At 59.7% G+C, this 13,401-nt stretch overlaps 6 protein-coding genes across 6 annotated transcripts; 2 read left to right on the forward strand and 4 right to left on the reverse strand.

The window, feature by feature from the left end:
• Positions 1–13: 13 nt before the first annotated feature.
• On the reverse strand, positions 14–712 carry GGTG_13645 (hypothetical protein; the record flags this gene model as incomplete). Its single annotated transcript, XM_009231562.1, has 2 exons — positions 443–712; positions 14–134 (listed from the first exon to the last, which is right to left on the reverse strand). Exons 1-2 carry the CDS (start codon positions 487–489, stop codon positions 14–16), a joined length of 168 nt encoding a protein of 55 aa, XP_009229826.1. The 5' UTR covers positions 490–712.
• A 1,676-nt stretch (positions 713–2,388) lies between these two features.
• Positions 2,389–2,918, reverse strand: GGTG_13646 (hypothetical protein; the record flags this gene model as incomplete). Its single annotated transcript, XM_009231563.1, has 2 exons — positions 2,389–2,645; positions 2,762–2,918. 2 exons carry the CDS (start codon positions 2,916–2,918, stop codon positions 2,473–2,475), a joined length of 330 nt encoding a protein of 109 aa, XP_009229827.1. The 3' UTR covers positions 2,389–2,472.
• Positions 2,919–2,989: 71 nt separating this feature from the next.
• GGTG_13647 (hypothetical protein) lies at positions 2,990–8,503 on the reverse strand. The gene has a single exon (XM_009231564.1). It carries the CDS (start codon positions 8,248–8,250, stop codon positions 3,211–3,213), a length of 5,040 nt encoding a protein of 1,679 aa, XP_009229828.1. The 5' UTR covers positions 8,251–8,503; the 3' UTR covers positions 2,990–3,210.
• A 554-nt stretch (positions 8,504–9,057) lies between these two features.
• GGTG_13648 (hypothetical protein) lies at positions 9,058–10,397 on the forward strand. The gene is made up of 2 exons (XM_009231565.1): positions 9,058–9,767; positions 9,838–10,397. The coding sequence occupies exons 1-2, from the start codon at positions 9,398–9,400 to the stop codon at positions 10,170–10,172; spliced, it is 705 nt and encodes a 234-aa protein (XP_009229829.1). The 5' UTR covers positions 9,058–9,397; the 3' UTR covers positions 10,173–10,397.
• Positions 10,398–10,797: 400 nt separating this feature from the next.
• GGTG_13649 (hypothetical protein) lies at positions 10,798–12,130 on the forward strand. Its single transcript, XM_009231566.1, has one exon. The coding sequence runs from the start codon at positions 11,337–11,339 to the stop codon at positions 11,925–11,927; it is 591 nt and encodes a 196-aa protein (XP_009229830.1). The 5' UTR covers positions 10,798–11,336; the 3' UTR covers positions 11,928–12,130.
• Positions 11,999–12,937, reverse strand: GGTG_13650 (hypothetical protein). Its single transcript, XM_009231567.1, has one exon. It carries the CDS (start codon positions 12,749–12,751, stop codon positions 12,122–12,124), a length of 630 nt encoding a protein of 209 aa, XP_009229831.1. The 5' UTR covers positions 12,752–12,937; the 3' UTR covers positions 11,999–12,121.
• Between the last annotated feature and the right edge of the window lie 464 nt (positions 12,938–13,401).

Here is a 13,401-nt window from a genome sequence, read left to right on the forward strand (position 1 = left end):
GCCGCGGCGGGCATCAGGCGAGCAGGCGCCCGGCCGGGCTTCCCTGAAAAGCCTCGGTGAGGCGAAATGGAATAAGGATCCACACCACGTGGCCCTGGACTTTTGGTAGGCCCGACTGAGGGTGTGGTCGTTGGCTTTACGCCGAAGGGGAGGGAGCACGTGTCAGCTCACCATTCTGTCGGGCTCGACGTTATGAAAAAAAAAAAAAAGACAGGTTTGACCAGTCGCATGGGATTATTGTGGGCGAAGAAAGGACGTGGCGTGGAACGTGGTGACATTTGAGATCGAGATCCTTCCTTTGACGCCCGTAAAGGTGCCGAGCGAGCAGCCCAATGCCGTGAAAAACAGGTGACAGCTCTCTTGGATGACAACAACAACACCGCAAACCGCCTGCTGGCCCCCCGAAGAAAAGAAAGAAAAAAAAAAAAAGAGATCGGCACACCTCGCTGTGACGTGCCACGAAAGGACAACGGCGGCCGCGCTGGACATAGCAAGTCACCGCGGAATCCTTCGTGGGGGTGCTTGACGGTCTGCTGTCTCACATGAGATATCGTTGACGATTTCTCCGGTGACATTCAGTCAATGGGGTACGCTGCGAAGGAGATCTCCTCGGCGTGGAGCGTGGTCTTTTTTTTCCCTCGTGATTTTTCCGAAGCCTATCAGACATGTGCGGATGTGCGTTAAATGCCTCGCTTGGGGCGGACATGTTTCCATCTACGGCAGGTACTTTGGAAATCTTTTTTTGACTGTAGCTGCTCTCTACCAGGTGCACGCAAATCATGGCTTATGGGTTTGTTGGTTTCGTCTACGGGGACGACAGAACCGACCTCTTTCCTTTCCACCCCCTTACTCCGAAATCACCCACGGCCTTGGTTCGGCGGACAAGGCACGACGAAGCGGAGCCCGTGGATAAAGAGCCTTGGAGATGCTGGTAACAGATCAGCCATGGTGGTTGTTGGCTGCTGGCCTCTCCGCGGGATCGAGTTCCCCTTTGGGGGAAAACAGCCTGACTGGGTCGTTGGCGGTTCTATCCATTCCACCAGCCGAACCTGGAAATCCTTCCTTCACCTTGGGGAGGGGATTTCGCACCCGCCGGGTCGGTCCAGCGGAGCCTACACAGGGCCGCTCACCGAGTGTGGAGTGGCAAGGATGGGTTGGCGTGGGGTTCCCATTTGATATCTGGAGACCCATCGCCGTTAATGAAGGAGGCGTGTGCGATTGGGATGGCATGGGCCACTCAGACAGGCTGTTGTTAGCCGTGGCGCCGGCCTCTCCGTGGCAGGCATTAAATAATAGAAAAGAAATGGAAAAGAGTAAAAGACAAATTTATCGGTGTATTTATCAATGAATTTTTTGTCTGGGAATGAAATATGATAAAAAAAGACAAAACACCAGGGACTCTGAGCACGGCTGGGGGATTCGTGGTGATGGCGTAAAGTGGCGCCATGCTTCCGGCCTCGATGCAATTCAATGCCAACGCCGGCCCTGTTTCTGTATACGTACCCGCCGGCTCGAGTTTCTCCCGTCCCTACTTGCCCAAGGTGCTCATCAACACGAAGCAGAACGAAGCAAAACACAGCAAATGCGGGTTCGGGGGCCTGGGCCCGGTCTGGCGTTCGTCTTGCCGCCCCCTCCCCCCCCGACTAAAGCAATCGGGGATGCAAGGCGGGCAGCACTTGACGCCGTCGTCTGCGCCCCGAGGTCGCATGCATACATAAAGGATGCCGAACTACGTGTCGAGCCGCCCAGGCCAGCGGGGAGGCGTGTGCGTGTGACACACATGAGCAATTGCATGCCTTAGCGGTAGGTTGGTACCTAGGTAGTTGGTTCATCGACGATGTGAAGACTTGCAACGGGGAAAGGAATGTCTGTCTGTTACAACGCGGCTTTCGCAGTGCATTTCAAAGTGGGTGAGGTCACCCGCGGGCTCCGAGAAATTGAATGGAATGCATCATGGCACGGTCAGGGTCAGGCGTTGCCCAGGGGGGTGACCTCCCCCAACCCAACCACCACCACCACGGCCCAGGCAACGTCGACTTGATCCTTCCAACGCATAAACTCGACCTGATGCTCATGCCGACGCTGTACATGCTCTCTCTTGCTTCGCCCATGGGTTTGGGGGCGGTAGGTCAGACCACCAATAAAAAAGGCCCAAAAAGCGCTTGTGACCGCCATCGTGATTGGCCCCCTAGCCCTGTTTTTTTTTCTTGTGGTCACTTTTTGTTTGTTTTTGTTTTCAGTCGTCTCCTCTCCATCTTTATGTTTTTTTTCCTATCGAATCGGAGCCTCCCCGATACACCCCAACTAAAGTCTGACGGAAAACCTGCCCTTGGCTGCAACCACGTCGGAAGTGCCGTACATTATTATCCTGGCTGGAAACTTTTACTTTTTTTTTTTTCTTCGTGGCGTGTGATGAAGAAGAGGGGGGGGGGGTGGTGGTTGGTCGCACTTTCTCCGACTTGAGGGTGTGCGCTAGGCTTGATGCGCCCGATAACCGCGTGTGAAGTGACCAAGATCGTGATCGTTGGCGCGAAAGTACATGCCGGTACTTCTTTTGCTCGCGAGGCGCAAAACCTCGCCGCACGTTGGTGGGAGGCGGAAACGGGCGCACGCGGTGCCGTCGTCGGTGCCGCCGTTGGGCCCGGCTTCGGTGCCGGTGAAGACACTGGTAAATGTATTTGCCTTTGCACCTGATCCCAGTGTAGTCTTTTGGACACAACCACTCCGCGCGGAGCGCCTTTGTGCAGCGGTAGAAACGCACCAACAGTCGCTTCTCCGGCGTCAAAGAAGTGCCGTTTCCGGGTCGCCCAGTCTGGTTGCCACCGAATAGTAGTTTGCCCCTTGATATGGGATAGCCACGGCTTCAAGGCGAGATGGTCAGGCTCAGCCTTGCGGACAAGAAGTGCTGTGCGTGACATCTAGCCTTTTACCTTTGTGACGTAAACAGCCAACTAGCTCGGCGTGCTGGGTTTACAGGTGTGCTTATCGCGCCTACTAGCAGTCGCCGTGCCCCAATGGGTGGCGAAAGCTTCGTGTCTTGCTTGACAGGTAGAGTGAAGACTGTGGCTAACCGGTTGGCAATAGCTATCTAGTTAAATACATGTATCCCGTGGGGTTCCAGAGATCGAGTGCCGCCTGCACGGCCTCAACTTCTGGCTCCAGCAGACACCATTTGGTTCAGACACGACCCCTGGCATTTCCCATGATACCTTATAGGTTGGGATCGATGCTCCACTCGTAGCACCTGTTCCCAATCGTCCCGCCCTTCTTCCCGTTCTCGCCCTCACAGTTGCAGCTGTTGACGGGGACGCTCAGGTACTTCTCGCAGCGGTCGTAGTTGACGACGAACTGGCATCCGGGCAGGATGCTGAGCGACGCGTCGATCGAGATGGGCCAGCTGCCGCTGCTCGACGGGTTGTAGGTCCTGCCGATCGTCCAGCGGTTGCCCGAGGAGCCAAAGGGGGCGAGGAGGTTGCGGAGGGGCCGCCCCTCGGCGCCCAGGTCGCGGCAGAAGCTGCGGGCCGCGGCGCGCAGCTGCGCGTTCGTCGCCGCCTGGCCGCCGTTGTGGCAGAACGGCCTTTTGTTCGCACCCGGTATCCCGCGCGAGAGCGTGGGCTCGGGCGGCGGCGGCGGCGGCGCCGTCGAGCTCGAGCTCGAGCTCTCGGTGCTCGTGACCTCGTGGATCGGGGGCTTGGTCGTGTGATCCGGGCAGACGACGGCGGCGTCCTCATCGCCCACGTCGCCGGGGTCCTCGGGGTCGGGCTTCATCTCCTCAATGTCTGGCCAGCCGCCGTTGATGCAGTTGGGGCTGAAGGACCCGTCCCAGGCGCAGTTGCCCACCATCGGGTGCTCGTCCTGCCCGTCGACCGGTATGATCCACCGCCTGGGCCAGGAGCCGCCCGCGGTGGGCGCGGGCGCGTCCGGGCCGATGGTCTGCGGGGGCTCGGGGAAGGGTATGGTGGGGGCCGTTGTGGCCACGTTGCCGTCTCGGTCCGTGTAGGTCACCTCGGGCCAGCTCGGGGTCGTGGCCGGCTTGGGCCAGAAAGGTTCAAAGGCCTGCGCGGCTCGCTTCCCGCGCTTGCTGCCGCCGCCCGCCTTGAGGGTGACGGCCTCAAAGTGAACCTGCGTGATGGTCACGGGAGAGCGCGTGATAGTGGTCGACCAGTCGTCGCTGCTGACGGTGATGAGCGGGTAATTAACGGTCCGAGTGGCCTTGGTCCAGGGCGGGATGTTGACCAGGCACGGCGGGTTGCACGTGAAGGAAGGCTGTTCCATGTCCCAGATCTTGGGGTCGACCCAGAGCATCTCGGCCTTGGCGCCATCGTTGGCAACGTCAAGGACCGTCATCTGGGACCAGCGCGGGTGCGATTCGACGTTGAGGTAGTCGAGGGCCTTGATGCCCTTGCCGTCCATGACGGCCATGTACTTTGCGCCAATGGTGATGAGGTTGTGGAACCGCACGCCGGCGTGGTTGTCCTCGAGCAGCATCAGCACCTTTTGGCACTCGTGCTTGCTGATACAATCCTGGGAGTAGGTTGAAAACCACGAATACAGGCCCGCCCCGGCGACGAAAATGTTGGCACACTCGCGCATAATGACGGCCCACGACTCGTCGCAGCCGCTGAACTCGTCGCCAGCTTTGCAGCTGTAGTCCGGGTCGCCGGCGAGCTTGCCAACGGCGGACTCGAAAGGCGCGGGCGGGTTGGGCGTGGGCTGATAGTAAGGGCTCTCCGTCTGGATGATGCCGGCAAAAATGTTCTCGGCCTTGTGAAAGTTGTACTGGTAGTAGACGGCGTGCTCGGAGGAAGTGCCGTACAGCCACGTGGGGTTGACGCTTTCGACAAGCAGGCCGCGGGCGACGTAGATGGAGTTCATGGCCATGGTGTTGTTGGCGTCGTTGAGGTCGGGGTCGTCGATCATGTGGTCTGCCACCCAAAGCCACATGTTCTCGAAATAGCCCGACGCGCGCTTCGTGATGTGCATCATCAAGCTGGCCGCGTTGCAGCCCGGCGCGACGCCGCTGGACAAAGCCGGGCATTCGGCCGGCGTCAGCTCTGTGCCCGTCGAGCCGCCGATACGGACGTGGCAGTCCCACAGCCCGGCCGACCCGGGGCCTGAAGCGCGGACGTTCCATTGGACCAGAATCAAGCCTGCCGTGGGGCCGCGGTTCGTAAAGATGATGTCCTGCATCTCGACGTCGCCGACGTTACCCTCCTGGCCCACTGCAACCATGACCTTGGGGTCGTCGGCGTTGGAGAAGTACGGGCCCGAAGCGACCAGTTGAGACCACGTTTCGCCAACCACCTTGGAGCCAATAGGCACGATGATGGTGCCCGTGATGATGTAGGATCCGGCATCGACGAAGAGGATGCTGCCCTGGCTCGCGTACAGAGCGTTCTGGAACGCCGCGGTGTCGTCCGTGACGCCGTCGCCGCGGGCGCCAAAGTCTTTGACGTGCACAAAGTCGCCGACCGGCCGCCCCTCGTACTGCGGCTTGGCGCGCTCAAAGTAGGCGCCGTTCTTGTCCAGCAGGTCTTGCTGGCGGCGGAAGCTGCCGACCTTGGCACCCATGGAGAAATCGGGGCCTTTTTCCTGGTAGACCGGACCCAGAGCCCAGTGTGTGACGGTGCCAGAGGCGGCGAGGAGCGTGGCGCCGCTTGTGTCGGCCACGGCCTTGGACACGCCCTCGAACTTGACGTTTTCGACCACGATCCCGGTGCTGCCTGTGCCGGGATTCTTGTTGGGAGGGGCAATGAGGATCGCGGTCTGTACGTTGGTGAATGTCGAGTCGAGAAAGGAGGCCGATCCGACGTTGCCGTTGGACGGCTTGTCCTGCCTCTTGGCCGTCGACTTTGACTCGGGCAGCAGCCGGAACCCGACGCCGACGTCGGTCATGGTGATGGACTTCCAGACCCAGCCCCAGTCCCAGATGACCTGCACACCGGTATCGCATCCAATGAACTTGAGCCGCTGGGCAGTGAACTGCTGCTCGCCGCCGAAAAGGCCGAACTTGCCGCCCCTGAAGGTCACGTCGGCAATGACGCCGCCACTCCCGTTCTCGGCGAAGATGCCGCGCTGCGTCGAGCCCGGGAGCGCGATGATCTCGACGTTCTGCAGGCTGGTAGCCTGTGCGATCTGGTAGTGCAAGCCGGCGGCCGACGACGCGGGCCTGGTTTGCGTGATGTCGATCTTGATGTTGCGGATCTGCCGGAAAAAGTTGGCCGTGTTGACGTACCACTGCTGGTCGAGCCCGTCGATGCCTTTGCCGCCGCCGGTGTACATGTTGGCCGCCAGCACGCCGAGGCCAATGAAGTTGCGGGTAGCCAAGAGCGTAGGCCAGTTGTTGGCGTCACCGATGACCTGGGTGCCGAATGGCATGGAGATGGTTGAGGAGATGCGATAGGTTCCCGGCGGGAAATAAACGATGGCGTTCTTGGTCGTGGAGCCGTTGCACTTTGCGCCGCACCGCTTGCCCGAGTTCATAGCCTCCTTGATGGCCTTGGTATCGTCGGCAACGCCGTCGCCCTTGGCGCCGTAGTCGAGTACGTTGCGGAAGACCTTGTAGTCTGGGTCGTCGCCAAAGGGCACAGTGCCCCTGCGGGCAATGCTCTCCATCCAGAACGTCCCAGAGGCCGTCGTCTGCATCTGGCGCCGGGCGTGCTGAGCATAAGACTGGTTGCCCGGCAGCCCGGACTCTACTGCGTCGGCCTCGGAGACGAGCGCGGCCGCGGCGGCGATCTCGTCCGTGATGTCCAGGAGCGGCGGCGGCGCCTCGTCGGCCCCAACCTGGTCCGCCCGCAGCTCGAGCCCGCGCCGCCCCAGCGGCGCGCCCCCAACAACGGTGCCGGGCTTGAGCTTGTAGCTGTTGCGGGCCGGGCTCGCCAGACGTGCGGCGTTGAGCTCGGCCGACCTCTGCAGGGCCTCCTCGACGAGCTTCCGCGCCCGCTCGAGGTCCGCCGAGGTGGCGTTGCGCAGCAGCGGGGTCGAGCCCACGGCGCCGGGGACGGTGCTGTTGCCGCCGCCCTCCTGCGCGAGGGCCTCCTGGCGCCTCTTGAGCTTGTTGGGGTCCGCGCGGGGCGGACCGGAGACAGCGTCGGGCGTCTCGACGCCGTCGGCCGCGTGGGGGTTGGCGTCCATCCAGGGCAGGCTCATTGCGAAGTCGGGAAACTCCATGTCCATGGGGGAGGACTCGATGTGGTCGGCCACGATGATCCTCTCGCTGACATGCTCAGGCCCCAGATCCAGCAGCTCCTTGACCGTGACATTGTTTGCCCACCTCCAAAAGGCCTCGTTATCCAGCTGCTCCTGGGAGATGGTGCCGTTGGCCCTCTCGGCGGCCAGGTCGCGCTTGGCCTGCGAGACGATCCTCTCCACCGGTGCGGCGTTGTTGCCCGCGTAGTGGATGACCTTGGCCGCCTGGGAGTTGCTGGGACCGGGGCGCGAGTTGTCGTATCTGAGCTCGAAGAATATTATCCCGTCGCGAACGCGGGAGCTGTACCAGGGGAATTCCGCCCTGCGCTTGCTTGTAACTAAATCGAGAACGATGCGTAGGTTGTTATGAGACGTTCCCTGCCAGTCCTGCTCGGCCTTGATGTTCTTGCCCTTGGGAGCGCACCGGGAGACAGCGCAACGTTTCTGGCTTTTGTCGTCAGCATTCCCAGCAATGCCGTCGCCGCCTTCAATGAAGGTCGCGGGTGGGAACTCATCGCACGTGTAGCGCACGAATGAGGGCAGCCGGTTGCCGGCTGGGTCCGTGTCGGCTCTGATCTCATTGATCTTGGTGCCCGGCTCCAGGTCCTTGAACCGCCACGGCCCGTCCTGTCTCATGACGATGGCCGAGTTGGAGTGTGGGCAGGTGTCCGTATTCACAAAGTTTCTGCAGCTGTGGTCGCGTCGCCGTTCTTTTCGACCCTTCTTGCCAGTGTTGCGATCGAAGGCAAAGCGCATTCCGTACTTGCGCTTGTGCTCCTTTCCTCTCGGCGTCTCAAACCAGTTGTCGGCATTCTTGCATATGTTGGGCATGTAGCGGCAGTTGTACTCGAGCACAACAAGCTCGGGCGAAAGATCGATGACCTGTTGAGGCGCCGCATTGATGACATTTGCGCGGTAGAAAGGCTTCTGGATCTGAACCCCGTTGGGGCCTACGGAGCCTTGAATTTCGATATCCTGTAGGTACTGTGCCTGCACGCCGCACCCGAAGAGGGTGACTAGCGTGACGAGTGAGGACAGCACCGAGGCCGAAGGAGCCATGGCTGCGCCTGGTGCTGTGCGAGATGGGTCGCCAAGTCAGAGTAACGACATGAACAAGAAGCATGAACAAAAAGTATGAACAAGGCGCAGGAGAAAAGAGGGGGATGGTGTGTTGAGCTGCGGCGCCAGAAGAGAGTGAAGCCATATCCTGCCTGGCTCTTTTAATATCACCTTCCGGTCTTGCGTCCGATGCCCCTTGCCCCTCCGGCTAGCCCCTTTTGGAGTTCTTGAATCACATCCATGTATATGCCAACATGGCCACATACTCGGGCAAACGCGGCAGCCGTCGGAGTCCCCTCTGCGGCGGCGCGCCTCGACGCATCTCGCCTCGCCGCTGTTGCGGCTAGAACGAGTGCTCTTCATCTCTGCCCATGTAACCCTACCATACTTGATTCCCTCGGGACGAGTACCCATTTCTTGACCGCTTCGTGGGCACACCAGGCCGCGGCATACAAGTCTCCACCGAAGAAGGCGAGGCTTTGGGTCCAGGCCTGCAGGTGGACATCGCACAGCCAGCAATCTCGTAGGAATGAAGCCCAACACCAACAGCATCACGCCATCTTGGAAATGCAAAGGCCTTTCGTTGGTCAGCCCGCCAGGCGGCTAACAGGCTGCCAACTTGCACCGCCAAGGCATGGAATAATACGCCCGGATGAGACAGTATTTGGCCGAGGCTCCATACCAAAGACCTGTCCAATTACACAGGGTGACAGGTAGTTGAGCCTAAATGATGTGTTGAGTTCGATTTAGCGGTGTTGGCGCAGGGCCAGCTGCCTGTCTGACTTGGTGGGCCGTTGGGATCGTCATCGGCCTGCGCGGGCACTCGAACGATGCAGGTCGCATGGAGGCGGCGCCGCCCACCGCGGCAGGAGACAACGACCAACAGATGTGAAGGAAGGCGCTCTGTTAGCGAGTTCGTGAGTCCGCAGCTAGGCAACGAAAAAGGGGGGAGAGAAGAAAACCCGCAAGAAAAAGAAACCCATTTGTCGACACCAGCCGAGTCCTCTGCTCTTGCACCAGCACATCCATCCCCTCTTCTCTCTTCACCCTCGCCAACTCGTCACCCCCTTCTCTGCTTCTCTGTTCAACCTCGCCAGCTCTTCACTCCCCCTCTGCTCTTGCATCATCCCCTCCTCCTCTTGCAAAAATGAGAATCCCACTCTTCCTTTCACTCACCTTCGCCCTCACGGGCCGTTGTCTGGCCAAGGACGACGACGACCCAGACTCAAAGGTTGAGCCCGGCTGCCAGCCGCACCGGTGGTCATGGGACGACGAACCAGAATTGGCGTCACTATTCATGGAGCCCGATGTAGAGTTGCGCGCAGCGGTCGAAATTAAGCCGGGCGATGTCAACTGCCGCCGCTGGGACCAAACGACCGACAATGTTGGCTACTGGACTTGCAATGAGCTAGCCACGAAACACGGCCTCGATCTCGACAAGTTTTGGGAGCTAAACCCCGCGCTCGCACCCAGCTGCGAGGCTATCAAGCCAGCTACCGAATACTGTGTTCGCGGCTGCAAGTTCCCTCCCATATTTCCTTTGGACGGTTTCGCGTGCTGACCTCTCCCATCTCATCCCGCAAACAGTCATCGAGCCGCTTAGGGCCATGGATGGCAACTGTGGCCCGCAGAACAAGAACGCGACCTGCATCGGCTCCGGTCATGGCCAATGCTGCAACGCGGAAACATGGAAGTGCGGCGAAACGGAGAACGACTGCTCCATCGGGGTTTGTTACGAGGGCCTCTGCCCGGGCCACAAGGTCTATACGACCGACGGCAACTGCGGCTACACCCACGGCTACTCTCTGTGCGGCGGCAAATGGGGCGACTGCTGTAGCTTTAGTGAGGGCAAGTGTGGGACTGGGCCCGAGTATTGCGGCCAGGGGAAATGCCAGTCTGGGAACTGTACCACGTCGGCGTGATGCTGGATCAGGTAGTCAACTCACGCCTGGTCGATACTACAATGGCCAAGGCTGCATGTAACTAGGTAGGTACCTTGGTACGTACCTAGATATTTAGGCAGATACTAGGCCTCATCGCAAGCCCAACCCCTTTTCTACTAGTCACGCAAAAATGTCAACCAACGGCCATGGCCTCCAACGACCTCAAGATTTGGCTCTTTTGCATGCCTATTTTTATCCCAACCCAGTCCACACCGGTGGAGCAGTAATCACCCCACGATAGTCGGCCGAGGCGGGAAAGCACGACACTAACAGGACCAACAATAGATGTAGGTAATTAGGCCGCAAGCGGAGTGGGTTGCCGGATGGGCCAGCCGGCCAGGCCTGACTAGCCGTGCTGGATCCGGAAAAGTAGGTATTCATTGGCCGATGTACACATGCAGTCTGGGCCTTGTGGTGGAGCGTCAGCCTGCCAGCGGATCTCTGAGCCGCTACAATATTGATGAACGCATGCACGCGGTTGTTGGCTGCTAGGTCGGCGCCGCCTTGCAGGGAATCAAGCGGCCTCGCCCCGCACCCGCCACGCCTTACCCGCCCGTGATTCGTGCTTATTTCGTCGACGTTTCATCCCGAGGCTGTAAACCCCTGAGGGAGCGGGCGGTCAAAGACCCCCAAACGGAAATGCCATCGATTCACACAAGTCAAATGCGACGATACAAGGGCAGCCAAGGGTTTTACATGAAGTGGCGGGCGGGGATGCATAAAATTGAAATTCAAAGGATGCAGTGGCCTTGTCTGTTGGCGGCAACTATTGAGAGGCCAAGCCAGAGGGGAAATACCCGTATGGCGCCATTGCCCCAATTGTCCACGTTCACACGAGTCCAGCCGGCTCCTGGGCGCGGCTGTTGGTGAGGTTGTGTATCGTCGTGACCGTTCTCTTGCTCTGCCCCGTGCCAGCCCAAGGCTTCATTGAGATGCCTCCATAGAGCTATGGAGTGAGCCGAGGTTGCGACGGCATCGCGGCCGTACTTGATAAACAGTCCGACGAGCCGCCACTCAGTTTCCCCAAAGAGTTCTGGCTTCCCACCCGCGCCAGCCTCTTCCTCCCTCACCAGCCTACAGCCACACTCGCTCACTCTTGTCCCCGGTCTCTTGTGCTTGACATCGTCGCAGCCGCTGCCCACCATGCACTTCTCTGCCCTCTTGCCCCTCGCCACCCTCGGCCTCGGTGCCGCCGTCGCCCGCAAAATGACACCACGGCACCGCGACCACGGCGTCCCGCTCAACCTGCTGTCCAAGCGCATGGCGTGCGGCGAGACGGCGTCACTCGTCTGCTACGGCGTCGCGGGAGGCACGTCGCAAAACCTCGACCCCGAGGACATCGAATACGCGGCCTCGTACCTGCGCCACCTCGCCGACACCAACAACAACCCCATCTGGAACATGCCGACCGAGTTCGACTGCTCCGAGTGGACGCTGCCCCTGTTCGGTACCGGTACCGTCCTGGCGCTGGCCAAGCACATCAACCCGCGCACTAACTCGGGGGTTACCTACTACGACCTGGCCCGCACTTTTGACGGCGGCGAGGACGCAACCGAGGACCAGCGCAGAAAAAGCCTCCTCGGCGCCTGCGGCAAGAATGGCGGCCAGTTGGGCGTTATTGTCGACGAGTCCAACCCGGCGTATAGTTCGGCCGAGTACGTCGCTGCCAAGATGAAGCCCAAGGATATCATCATCAAGCTCGTCAGAGATCCAAGCTTCCCGGCTGCGGCGTAAAGGGAATTCATTGGAGGGTCCAGTAATACGGGGAGTTACAGACAGGGCCGACAGAGAGACACAGCTAGGTGATGGGTGTTTGATGGGGTAGTAGGCGGTGAATGTTTAATGGAATAGATAATCAATCAATTAAACGTGATCTGCGACGTGCCACACGCGGGGGTTTCCTTCTGATACCTTCTTTAATCCATAATTTACTGCTGCTGCTGCTCCTGCTGCCGCTGTCGCTCTCGCTCAAAGTTCCACCTCAAGCCCCGTAGCCACTCGTCTTCGAGATCGGCATTCACACCGTCGGGCGGGTCCGCGAAGATGAGGATTCTTTCGTCGCCCGTCACCACCTTATTGTCGTCGAGGAGCTCGTACCTGGATTGAAGGATGAGCAGCCGACGTTCCACCAGCCATGGGTGCACGGTGGACAGGTAGTCGTGGATGGTGACGAATTGCCCGTTGGACGCCGTCACCACCACCGGGTCGAACTTGGGGGGCATGCCCTCGAACTCCTCCTGGTCCGAGGGGTACAGGTCGTCGTTGGGCTCTATGTTGGTGTCGTACCAGCCGTCCCGCCAGTAATCCAAATTCACCTCCACCACCGAAAGCGACGCCACCGGCCGCTCCGTGATGGGCTCCTGAGAGATGGGGTGCCAGGCCGCGGCCGTGCCGGCGTCGGCCGGCGTCTGCCCGCGATAGTAGGGCTCGTGCGGCGCGTCCGGGTTCAGGTTCTCGGGCATGACCGAGACGACCGAAGAGGCCAGCGGCAAGGGGCCTTGTAGTGTCCAGTAGAGCCGCCGGCCGGCCGCTGATATGCCGTTGACGGGCGCTGACATGATGGGTGACTTAGGGTAGGATGGGTGTATGCTGGGGTGCTGAGCTGGGAGAGGTAGAGAGAGGCTAGCACACTTGGGATTGCGACAGTGGGCAACAGCCCATATTTATGTCCCTCTGTTGGGTGCTGCGAGGGGGTTGTCAACCCGAGAAAGCCAACGTCTATGCCAAGTCCAATTCGCGTACCCTTGTGGGTAGTAGGTAGGTACCTAGGTACATGCGGGGCAGGCACATGCAGACCTGGGTGGTTATTGTCACTAGCCCACTTTGAAAACTTGCCAATTTTCCCGTCTAAGACTGTTTTCCGTGGGGAGGAATGGTTAAAATAGGAATCTAGTGGTAACGGGTGTTTTTGATAAGTCTTGTAATATCTCTAGCCTTCTACGGATCGTAAGGCGACAACGGACTTTATCGGTTTTTGCCCACGTGTGTGCATGTTTTAAAAGCGTCGAGGGTACTATTTTATATGGGCAGCTCCCGCGGTAACCGCCTGAAAACGACCCGCTGGGCCTTTAAGCGTGCCTTCCGGGTTGCACGCAGCATACATGCTCTTACGAAACCACTGCATCTATCAAGTGCTGGTACGAAAGCCTGCCATGCGGGAGAGGGTTGACCGGGTGCGCTCTCTCTCTCTCTCTCTCTCTCTCTCTCT

The sequence above is a fragment of the Gaeumannomyces tritici genome (assembly GCF_000145635.1).
Source record: "Gaeumannomyces tritici R3-111a-1 unplaced genomic scaffold supercont2.27, whole genome shotgun sequence".
In the NCBI taxonomy this organism is placed as follows: domain Eukaryota; kingdom Fungi; phylum Ascomycota; class Sordariomycetes; order Magnaporthales; family Magnaporthaceae; genus Gaeumannomyces; species Gaeumannomyces tritici.